Source organism: Hesperophylax consimilis, chromosome 15 (assembly GCF_061612785.1).
Source record: "Hesperophylax consimilis isolate HC1 chromosome 15, BYU_Hcon_1.0, whole genome shotgun sequence".
NCBI classification, from domain to species: domain Eukaryota; kingdom Metazoa; phylum Arthropoda; class Insecta; order Trichoptera; family Limnephilidae; genus Hesperophylax; species Hesperophylax consimilis.
The window spans coordinates 28,566,347-28,579,166 of record NC_142850.1 but is presented as its reverse complement, the minus strand read 5'-3'; the positions used below and the strand labels follow the sequence as shown (position 1 = coordinate 28,579,166).

Sequence of the window (12,820 nt, the reverse complement as noted above, 5' to 3'; positions counted from 1 at the left end):
GCTTGAGTTGAATGTAAAGTTGAACCGTGTGGAGACGTGTTATGTGCGATATGGGGGCGTTGCTATCACGTTGAATAGTTGTAACGCCAGAGTACCGTAAATAAAATGCGATGCATGGCAAATGAACGCGAAGTTTGACGGATATTTTGACATAAGGATTTAACTTGCTCGTTGGATACTACTAGCAAGATTTACTCCGATAGAGATGCCAGGAACGTTCTTTTCATCCCTTTCAAGCTGTTAAAATGTATTAAAAAGGACGCAACGAATAAAATAGCTATTTTTTTCCTCTTAATAGCTTCATATTATGACTGATTTTTTTTAGTTCCACGAGCCATTTTCTCGGACGTTTGTCTTTTCTTTTCGTGTTAATAGTTAACAATGCTACCAGAGCGATCGCAATTTTATGTGTCTTTGATAAAGTTGGAGGCATACACGTGTGTTCCCTATAGTTACCAACTGACGAAATTGAACCAACCATCTCGTCGTCTGTACGCAACACTCAACGGTTGACACACAACGGTTGAACCAACTAAATTGAATGATCTGTATGGGGTTTTACAATGTCCATCACCAGAGCACATGTGCATATTATGTTGAACTGTGTGTTTTTATGTATGTATAAGTAATACCGTGTTGCAAGCGTTAATCATATTAATGTGGTTTTCTGGGTTTAGTTTTGTTGTAGCCGTCTTCTTATATATTAGATATAAAGAACTAATTAAACTGAGCCCCGTCGTCCCTAATAGGAATGAACACTGTAACGCTGTGCGAAGCGTTCACCAAAGTAGTTCAGCAACAGGCATAGTAACCCAACAAATAATCATTTATCAAATTTAGTTAAAAACGGAAAATATGTTATTTTTATTTGCATACAAATGTTAGTAGTCACTACCCGGTTTTCGCCAGGGATTTCTGTGACATGCATATTTGTGCCAATTTTAGCAAAATATTCTTAAATTTTATCACAAATATTACAACTCTCCAATAATTATGATGTAAAAACTTAATTATTGCGTTATTAAAATTTCGGTCAAATGTCTTGACACCAAAGCTCACCGTTTGACAGTTTTTACTGCCTCAGACAATCAGATGGTTGAGATTAAAATACGTTTGTACCAAGTAGTTTCAATTGGCAGGTTTTTTGTCAATAAAGATGATATCTGTATTTTTAAGGTTATGTTTTTGTGATTTGTACCTTTGTATCTACATAGTTAATGGGATGTTTATGTATTTGTGTCATGGATAATAATATTTTCATGTTTATTCTTTAATATTCAATGAGGCACTGGGCATCTTCAGGACAAGGACAGCATCTGGGCTGCTACAAATCTGATTTCGAGTTTGGGGGTTGCGGGTTCAATTCTGCATAAATGCAATCATTTTTTATACATGACCAGCTGACGTTTACCCGGCGTTGCCCGACTTTTTCTCTACTTTGTAGAAATATACTTGGCGTGTATTATCTATATATATATAAACCTTCCGGAAGAAATTCTCTAAATGATAGTGAAAACAGCTTTGAAAATCCGTTGCATAGTTTAGAAAAGCTAAGCGCACAAACAGACAAACGCGGATAGCGACTTTATTTTAGTACTAGCTGACGTGTACCCGGCGTTACTTAGGGGTCGCTTAGGATATAAACATAATATACCATCACTTACTTTTCTGTAGGCCTTTTTAATATTTACAATTCCGTAATACATTATTTTGATGTATCTCGTAAGGTTTAGCCAGCTTTAGCAAAGTAAGCGCACGAACATATTTTTTTATTACGTTGACTTGATTCCAAAACATCGACTTTTCTCTACTTTCTTTAAGTGTAATATGCATGTATTATATATGTAAACCTTCCGGAAGAAATTCTCTAAATGATAGTGAAAACCCTACCAAAATCTGTTGCTTAGTTTTGAAGAACTAAGCGCACAAACAGACAGACGCGGATAGCGACTTTATTTTATACTATTTAGAGACAATAGAGATATTTATCATGTCGGTATGTTGTTGGTTGCTGAACTTTCATACAACGCTTGACATTTTTCGCATGGATAACTGTAATACTGCACGATTATTTTAAAAGTTTAATTGTCTGTATTTGGTAAAAAAATTCACGTGTTTTGACAATTCGACGGCCATGTTTTTTTCTTCTTTGTATGATCTGATTGATTTTTTTTTTTAAATTTGGAAGGCGGGTTTGGGAACCGTCGCCCCTGGAACCATTTATTGGATAATCAACATATAGACCCCAAGATGGTTAGCAGAAGAGGGGATTTTTTCTCAGGGCCTCCTGTGTGGATCTAATCTAAAAAAAAATCTGAGTTGGAAGGAAATATCCATAAATTATTATAACCCGAACTAAGAACATAATTACCTATTTTATGCTTGTTTTTTCATACCCCCCGACGTTAACTGTTGTTTTTTTAGTGATTAAGTAGAAAAGAAGTTGAATTTCAATAACTTAATCGTTTAAAGCATGAAGCGGAATTCTGCAACCTTTTCCGTGTGTAATATTATACTTATTTAAGAATTCTGAAGAAGGCTACTACAAGAAGTTTTATATGCCATGCCTACCATACAGAAGCCACAATAATAATAATGAACCCCGTTGGCGGGGTTAAAGGTTTGATACATGATAATCTTCATCAAAATATACGTTGCAACATTATTATCTTTGTTTCAGACACAGCCTCGGCGGAGGAAGGACGTTAACATCACAACACCCAGTCAAAACAACTCGGAGGTTAATAAACACGACATTACTACCTTAATTGAGGCAGTTTATCCGTCAACCAAGCAACTTGTTTACGAGCCGAGATGAACGTACTGCGTAGCTTACTGAACAATAAATCTTCCCGCAAAATATTAATATTGATATAAATATAAACAAGAAAATACGTTGTCGGGTCGTGTTAGTTCTACGCTAGAAAGCATCGAAAACACAATATTTAAATATGCGAGGGAACTGTCAGATCGGATAACGCGGGAAAGCGTTGACATGTTCGACGTTTTCGACGTTTTGGAACGATGGGAGGGGGGATAACTTGATCGGCGGAGCGGAAGAAGCAAGATGGCGTCCCGCTCGCGCTCCCCGTCGCTGCCCACAGATGGCGCCAGTCCGCGGGAGAGCTTGCTGCGGCCGCCGAGAGATGCCAGCGACTACCCGCGCGTGTCGCAAAGAGTCAACGATTGGAACAGGTATGCCTGCGGGCGGCATTTTCAATTTACTTTCACACCTATCTTTACTATAATAAAATTACCCTAGTTTGTAAGATATTTTGGAATAAGTAGTTCATTCGAATGCATCAACATAAATTCATCTTTCACGGAATAATAATAAAAAAGGTATGTATCTTTTTTACTTCTAAAATCATGTCGAATAAACCCCCAAAGTTAGCGTGCTTTACCCCGGACTCCTGTATATTACAAACTTTGAATTGTCTTTATCTTAATTTAAAATGAACTCTAGTATATGTACCTTCCTATATATTTTTTAAATTTTCTAACCTAATCATTTATTTAAATAATAATACTAGCAAGTAATTTTTTATATTTTCTTCCATAATTATAAAATCACTTGTTGGCGCCATTTTAGTTTAAGGTTAAACGCAACGCTCGTTGTATTCTACGTGTTCACAGATGGCGTTAATTAATTAATTTTGTTTAAATACGCTTTTGCAAGGTATTGCTTTACAATATTAAGACAAATAATTTGTTTGCGCCCGTATATACGCAATATGAATATGAATCAATAGTTTTGTTCGTTTAAAGACTTAATTCTTTCGAGAAAGGCACACAAATACAATATTTTACCGATGATTCAATCCAATATTGTATTTGTATGCCTTTCTCGATAGAGTTGAGTTTTTATATGGACAAAACTATTTTCATATTCATATTGCGTATATGAGGGCGCAAACAAATAATTTGTCTTAATACTGTAAAGCAATACCTTGCAAATCGTATTTAAACAAAATTAATTAATTAACGCCATCTGTGAACACGTAGAATACAACGAGCGTTGCGTTTAACCTTAAATAAAATCAATAAATTTGTACACACCACTATTTAATCAAAAAGGATTGATATGTTTCAAACCCAATAGTTATAATAATATTATACGTTTATCCTAACAATTAAACCATTGGTTTTGAAAAAAGTAGATATCAAAAATTTAAATTGTTTTTATGAAGTTATTTATTTTATTTAAGTTAATTAGTTTGTACAGCGCCCTTGTGGTGTTTTTTTTACAAAAACGAGACTGTACATTTTATTCAATTATTATTACATTTTGTTATTTTGACAGTTGAAAGGTTCCCCTTAAATGACGATTCTTAGCCCATTTCAGCTTTTGAACAAATTGTGATAAGCAGAAGAGGACAAGTATCATGTTGTTAATCTTGTCGGCTTATCGAAATTTGATAGAAGACTGAAACGTACATAGAATCGGCATTTAGCGTGGACTTTTCAAATGTCAAGAAAACAAAAGGCACTGAATGTCCAGTTGATGACAATGTTACATTTGAATGTTTGCCAAACAACTGGGGCCTTAGTGTAATTCCCTTCGAAAAGTTGATGTAAATTTGTGTCGATCGCTTTATTGGCGCTATGTTAACTGCTAAGAATTTTATTAATACTATTGCAACAAATTGGGTAGCATTTCAGCTTTTGAACAAATTATGATCAGCAGAAGAGGACAAGTATCATGTTGTTAATCTTGTCGACTTATCGAAATTTGATAGAAAACTGAAACGTACGTAGAATCAGCATTTAGTGTGGACTTTTGAAATGTCAAGAAAACAAATGGCACTGAATGTCCAGTTGATGACAATTTTACATTTGAATTTTTGTCAAACAATTGGGGCCTTAGTGTAATTCCCTTCGAAAAGTTGATGTAAATTTGTGTCGATCGCTTTATTGGCGCTATGTTAACTGCTACGAATTGTATTAATACTATTGCAACATATTTGGTAACCCATTATATTCATTGTCACGGGAAAGCAGTATTTTTCACTGCAGTGATTGTACATTCATAAAGAAAATTGCAGCCCCAGTTAGATCATAAAGTACATAGTGGTTAATAAAATATCCCATCTCACATCGATTATAGTCCGGTTAGGTACCGTGAAGTTCTGCAGTAAACCCGTCAGGTAGGCACTAGGTGCAAGGCACGCCTGTAATAATAATAACACTTGCGGCAATAAAACAATATTAGATTCATTCATGCATGGGCCGGCGGGAATATTTCATGCCGACGGGCGGGGAATTCGGAGTTGGATTCTAAATTTAATATTGGGACAGTTTATTTTTAAAAAAAGTTTACGGGCGGCGCGAACGCCTGTCACCGGACAGCGAGATGCCAATTTGTGGACGATGCCATATTTGAGTTAATTTGCTGAGATTCGTTCGATACGTCGCACAATTAACGTAATGTTTTGATATATTGTAGCGATCTATGCGTGTTTTTGACGATACATTAATTTTGGATTTTATTGCACAATTCCTTTTTCTCCGCTTTGGTTTATTCGTAATACAAAAAGGAGCTGAAGGTCGGAGGTTTTCAATAACTGGAACAGCGTTCCGGTTGAGTAAAAATTTGATAAAGGCATACCGCTGAAATCGATTGATTGGATACTTCGATACTTTTTAAAACCTGCTGAATATTGTATTGGTTTTGTGAGATCTATTTAGGGATGATTATAATGTTTTTTATCCCATACTTATTTTCTTCATCTTAGTATTTTCGTTGTACGAATAGGATCGGAAGATCCGATGGTTTTTATTATCCGGAACAGCGTTCCGGTTGAAATACAACGCTTAATAAAGGGAGAGCTTCAATGGACGATGCTATATTTGATTCAATTGCTGGGATAATTCGACACAGAATTTGCATAAAATTATCATTAATTTGCAAGCAATAAATTAGAATTGTATTTATCCCATCATTTTTCTATTATTTCTCAATTGTTTCAATTCCTACCGAAGTTCATTCCTGAATTAGATTTAAAATGCTTTGATTCAACCGGAGCAAGGCTCCGATTCGTGAAAACTACCGAACGTACCCGTTCGATATTTGTCCAATATTTCGCGCTTGCGAAATATTGAAAAAATGCCTTACCAATTACATTCGTAAATTTTTAAAAAATATTGCTACCTTATACAAGCTAGTTTCCGCCACAGTTTTAAATAATTTTTATCTCAGAACTGAAACAAGAAAATCGTTACCAAAATATGGAAATAAACCGGAACGTTGTTACGTTTCGTGAAAACCACCGACCCTATCGAGCCCGTTCCTGATATAATAAACGTTTGATAAAGTCTTGTGTCTTATGTCTTGCCCTAATTTTCGCAAAAAATATTTGTAATTTATTTTAAATCAGAACAAATTCGATATTTCATGTGTAACTTTCATTGTTTAATAAAATTTTCCGGCGAATGCAAGTTATTGTTTCAAACGATTGTGTACATATGAATTTGAACTTAACACGTTTTTGCCTATCGATTTTCGGAAGGGATGTTATATTTTTCATTACATATTCCCAATTTCCAAAACCTGTAATAGTCATTGACTGTAAACGCTGAAATTTCTCCAACAAAAATGTTCATAGGCAACTCATAGACCTAATCAGATGTCTAAACACAAAATAAATTAAATCTCTGCATGTATTATCCCTTAAATGTATCTCGTGATAGAATCATAATCTATAACATGTCACTATATCGTCTACGAATTTATTTGGATTCAAAATAACACCAGACTGCGCTTTGTTGCAAAAAAAAATTTAACTTTGTTTTCTTATACAGGGTGTATCGGCACGTACCCGACAAACTTTAACCAGCTATTCCTTAGTATATTTGGAGTAAAAAATCTTATGTACACTTTGCTGTCCGGTAACGTTTTTTTTAAAATAAAAAATTAACTATTCATATTTTCACCACATGTCACCACTGTTTTATCCTTTGTCAAAGTTGAAAACCCATCTGGCAAATATTTTATTCGAATTCCGTTGAATAATGCACGTGTGTGTGCCTATATTTGCGCACTTTTACAATCACAACGAAATGGCACGGCACCATTCGTCTCATTTTTAACTATTATTATTTAGTGTATGCGAAAGAGCGAAGACGCTTTTTGACATACTTGCTTATAACAGCTGTTGAACACGAAACGCAATGCCAATGACAGTGATGTAGTGTGGAAATTTTAATTTTTTTTGTTTTTAATTGAAAAAAAATGCTACCGGACAGCAAAGGGCCCATAACATTTTTTGCTCCAAATGCGCTAAGGAATAGCTGGTTAAAGTTTGTCGGGTTAGTGCCGATACACCCTGTATATTTAAAATTATTTTAAATACATTTTTCCTGCACTTTGACAAAAGTTTATTTTTTGCTGTGTTTATTATTTATTTAATTATTACATTTGACTGAAAAACATGATTTTTTATGAAAAATGTAAATTAAAGTGAATGAGATTTTTCAAATTATTTTTCCTCTCATCTGAGCACAGACGTAAATTATTTCAAATCTAAAAAAAATCATGCCATTTATGTACAAATTTAGCTCTTTCATATAACAAACGTCGTGTACGTATATCAAAGAGCTATCCTTATATAACGCATTATTAATAATTTGAAAAGTTGGAGGTCTGACAAAGTTTTGACCTCCGTAAATCTTTTTTGGGAATTCGCATATTAATTTTATGATGGATGCTAGATGCATATGACAGATAGGAACACCTGTCCAAGTTCTCGAGAATATTATAAACTTTATACCATAATATACCTGGGCAGGTGCCTGATAACTGATACGTCTGTGGTCAATTTATGATATTTTCAAAAGTAGTTATTTTGTTAAAAATGTTACATTTCATAAGTTTGAGTTACCTTATCAATTATATTATAAAATTCACAAATGGTCCACCGAACCAAGTAAACCCGTTAAATCTTTATGACTAACGCGTGTTTGCTTTTTTTTTAAATTTCTCCTTTTTTATATGACACCTCACAAGAGCGCCCATGTTTGTACAGTGTAAAGACAGGGAACTATATCGCCACCCGGCTGGGCGGCGTTGTAAAGAGGGTTAAGATAGGGACTATAGGAATTGATTTATTAATGCGCCTTTTGAGGCCCGGTTAATACGAAGGAGGAAAAATAGGTGCCGGAATTTTGTGATGAAAAAAAGTGATCAGTTATGAAGATAAAGTAGTTAAATAAAACTTAATTTTATTTTCTTTTTCATGTTTTGAGGAAACAAAGTATTAGTCTCTTTATCTTTGGACTACACGCGTTATCAGAGAGCCATAGACTTTTCAACCTTTCACTATTCAATCTTTTTCTCCTCCCCACTTTGGTCAACTTCACAACTTTGTCATATAGTTCAACTGGCAATTGGGAATCTTTTGCGGTACTCATGATAAAACAAAAACTTGTTATTCTTCGATTTGCAAGGACCATTGAAGGTTTTATTCTCATAAGAAATATAATTTTGAAATTATCATATTTTGACCTAAGAATTATGTAGAAAAACAGTAGTGATGATGTGAGATAATTGGTGGTTGTTTGTTGTTTAACAGTGTTTGTTGTTTGTGTGTTTTGCACGTGGTTAGGGCGGCGGGCTTCGTGTCAGTGGGCGGCGTGCGGTACGGGGTGAGGCTGGCGGCAGCTAAATATAGCAGCGGGCCGCGGCGCGCGCTAGCCGAGTGCTGCGGCCAGTCTCCCGCCTGCTGCGGGCCGCACTCCGTCAGCGCCAAGCCCGAGCTGCCCGCCTGCTTCCGGGCGCCGGCCTCCACCGCCCCCTCCGCCCTGGACCGCCTGCAGCGCTTCCGCTTCGGCGGCCGCTCCGGGGGCGAGCGCAAGGCGCGCCCCGACAAGGCGGAGCGGCTGCGGGAGCTCACGGAGCGCCTCAAGGGGCGCGCGCCGCCCCCGCTGCCACCCCCTCGCCTGCACCGGGGCGCGCGCGTCTCCGCTCCCGAGTCCGTGCTCGAGCCTCCGCCTCCGCAACACCATGCCAACCTCGCGCCGCGCGCCTTCAGCGAGTGCGACAGCCCCAAGGAGGACGACCGGTTCGACGCCATCGACCTCAAACCGTGCAAAGTGGAGTCCAGAGCCATTGTCGGCTCTTACGCTCAACGTACCATCCCTTTCAGAAGTGCTTCCTTTTCCCAAGTGGACTTTAACGCGATCGACGGGAAATATCAGAGAAGTAATCCCAAGTTAGTGACAGTGTCGCGCAACGCGTACAAGCTAGGAGAGTTGCCGACGGTCGAGGACTCTCCGTGCGCCGGCTCCTCTGTGTGCGCCGCAGACTTGACTTTGCCGAGAAAGCGTGACGTCTCCTCTCGACCTTCCCCCAGCGCGGCAGATATTTCGCTCGACGTCGGTTCAACGCCGTCTGTCGATTCCGCAGTTGGGTCGGACGAAGGATTAGCTATGGACGTTTCGCTTTCCAGAATTCCGACAGTCGTTCCAGATCTCTCGCACAAGCACTCGGGTACCAGATCGCTGACCCACCCGCTGCCTGGCCGTAGTTCTAGTGTTGACAGTGACTTGTCATTTGCGGGTATAGACTGTGGAGGTCGTAAAAGTTTGCAGTACATTCCCAAAAATCATACTTTGCGCGAAGTCTGCGAAGAAAGTGATACTTCCCTAGCCGATAGCGCTCGGGCGCACAGTGACACGATCTCTCCCACCGAAGGGCCCTCTGAGAGGTTTTGCCCTTTCGATTTCCCTCTATCGGAGGGTGTGCAAAATCCGACTGATTTATTGTTATCCTTACCTTATGAACAACAAACAGACGTCGCTGTACGTATACAATCGACTGAGAATATTCAGCTAATTGACTCGTTGTCACCTGGGAATGTAATTTCTGAAAATAGCAAAGATCAAAGACAAACACCTGTGATTGAAGTGACGGCTGAGTGTACTCGCGCGCAAATATTTATAGAAACCCCCGAGGGTAAAGTTCTCAAAACTGCTACGGCAAGTGTGATACCTGTGCCGGTGTATGAATGCATAGTTAAAGAGTGGTCCAACATTCCTTCGGAGAGATGGGTAGGGGAAGATTGCGATGATGAAACGAAATTGTCAGACGCAAGAATGATCGATCGCCAGAGCACAAATGGAGACGGTAAAGAATTTTCAAACCAACAGAATATTTTAGAAACGCCTGATGACGAAACTATTACAAGTGAACAAGTAGAAAACTTATTGGCCACTGTCCAGAATGCGAGTAAACTGCCTCCCCCAGTATCCGAAGAAAAGAGACGCGTCCTAGATAAATCTAAACGAAGGAAAGGTATATACATAACAAAGTGGCCCATTCAAGACGAACTTAGCGGATTAATTTTACCGGAATCGGTTATCAGCGCTCAGTTCGGGGAAAATTTGATCAAGGATGTTCCAAACGGGGAAATTGTGAACCTTGAAACGGGTGATTCCGAATTATTTATTGGAGATAATGGCAGAAATAGGTCTCGAACGCTTTCTGACAACACGCGACCGATCGAGGTTAGGCAACCGGGAGATTCAGCGCGTTGGACTGGGCAAGACACGGCGTGCATCTGGACCTCTCCGCAAGATGAGCCCATGAGCCCCGAAGCTGACGATCAAGCTGCCCCGCTGTGGCCTAAGTCACTCACGGAGCCTCGATGGAATTCCAGACCGGCCTTGACTTATCAGAGTTCAGAGGAAAAGGAAGAATTTAGTATTCCTAAATTGAATAATAAGAGGTGCACCCTGCTGGCCAGAGCTGACTCTTTATCCGAAGGTGAAAGTGAATCAGGAGGACTGTCCACCCCTAACAGAGATAGAACATCCCCTTCTCCATTCAATCCTTCAGACGTGTCTGATAACGAGACTAGAGGTCAGCATACCAAAGAGAGGGGAGTGCATGCTCCTAGACGATATTCTAAAAGACCCCTTAGAGGTCCTTATGGTCAAATGTTAGAAGCAGAAATGAAGAAGCCAGAAGGAAAATTATCAAAACACGACGAAGAATTGAAATTCTTGGATGAACTAGTCGGATCACCCTCTGGAAGACCCATAAGTCCGAATGTTGGATCTAGCAGAACTTCCTTAGCTTCCAACACCAGCTCTCTGGGAATACCAGAACCGCGAATCGTAGTGTCGAGGAGTAGAGGTGCCGGTAATCATTCCTTGGACGACACCCAGTTGAAAAATTCTTTCGGTTTATCAAGTTCCCCTAGTCAGAAAACGGTGATTCGTTCATCTCCGAAGCGTAAAGTAAGTGCAAATATTCCCTACTCCGCTCCTAACCCAGTGACTTCTCCCTCTGAAAGTGTGAGTCGTGGAATAGTGTTTCACCAGAGGACCACCTCCAGCCCTTCCAAGCTGGAAGGGTTCTCTCCCCGGAACAGTAATGCCGATGACAAGAAGAAGCTGGAGCCGAGTCCAGAGCTGCTAGCAGAACTGTTGAGAGGGAGCTCAGAGAGACTCCTCACTGACACTTCTCTTGATGGCATTCCTTTCTGCGTCCAGCGACACAATGTAAGTTCTTCATTTATATTTTAGTGTTAAGCCAAAGCCTGTTACCAGACGATATTATTCTGCAATATCCGCTCGTTAATCTTCACCGATTGATGTTTGTTTTGGTTTTCTGTGTTTATTTCCAGCAATTAATCTACAGATCAAAGGAAACTTTTTGAATATAAAAACTCGCTTTACCTTAAAAAAATTTGCGATACGGTTAACTTTCCTATTTATTATAATAATAATAATGAATTCCTCAAATTCGTCTTCTTTTTATGAATTTTCTGGAATTTTCCTCGGTATAATTAATCGCCTTTAGATTTATAAACAATGCATTAAGTTATTCACGTGTTTACAAGATTATAATGGTGGAAATCTCAATCAACATTGCAACTTGCAACGATGCAGAATTTGCATTTCCGTCGACATTCTAGAAATTGTTGCTGATTTTTACCTAATAGTTAGATTATAACTACGTTGTGTTTGACGTATGACAGGCGTCTTCTATAACGGGTTTTATTAAAACAAATCAATTTTTCCTTTTAGCAGATTTTAAATAGAAATATTTCAGACATTACAAAATTGTTTTGCATCGAACATTTCGCCAATAAATACACCGCAATATCTTGGATTTGACACAAGAATATAGTTAGTATAAGTCCTTTGAGGTGATTTTTTTCAGAAAAGCTTTACCTTACAAATACTATTATTGATAAAAATGGGGAATGATGTACAAAAAGAACTCATGCAGTTGTTGGTAATAAAATCTTGTCAAACGAAGCGAGGCTAGCAGTCCACTGTGGAGTTCTGACTTCAACCCTAATGAATGGCAGTAAAACATGGAATGGGCAGAGTGAGAAAGTAGAATGCAATAGGAATGAGACCATGTAGTGATAAAACCATGCACGACCGAATGACTAATGAGTAATGAGGCGAATAATGCAAAGCCGATGTAGCTTAATGAACAAGATCAAGATAGGGGCGCTTATTTGGACGTAGAAAGGCGTGTCTGGAGAATTAACACTGCGCAAGTAGATGGAAGTCCATGTCTTACGGGACGCCCGGTAAGACATGGACGGCACGATCAAGTAAATCAAATATTTCAGATGTGTCGTGACAAGAGGCAGATAAAAAGAGGAGTATCTACCTACTCCTTGTATTTTTATTTATTTATAAGCGTTACAAACAGGATTATTTCAATTATTATTAAATTAATTTTTATAAGTGGAAGATTATTATCATTGACCAATAAAATAATGATATTTAAAATTGAAGAACAAAATTGAAAAAAAATAATTTAAAAACAGTTGATAAAGTGCGTCCACTTAAAGCTAAA

General features: G+C 38.4%; 1 protein-coding gene across 8 annotated transcripts in view; it reads left to right on the top strand.

The window, feature by feature from the left end:
• Positions 1-12,820, top strand: part of LOC149417587 (uncharacterized) — a 201,898-nt gene that overhangs the window by 65,986 nt on the left and 123,092 nt on the right. For all 8 annotated transcript variants that reach the window (XM_089640424.1, XM_089640422.1, XM_089640423.1 and 5 more), the window contains exons 3-4: positions 2,681-3,195; positions 8,604-11,502. In XM_089640424.1, the coding sequence (XP_089496550.1) occupies positions 3,068-3,195; positions 8,604-11,502 (3,027 nt within the window). In that variant the 5' untranslated portion in view covers positions 2,681-3,067. The remainder of the gene's footprint in view (positions 1-2,680; positions 3,196-8,603; positions 11,503-12,820) is intronic.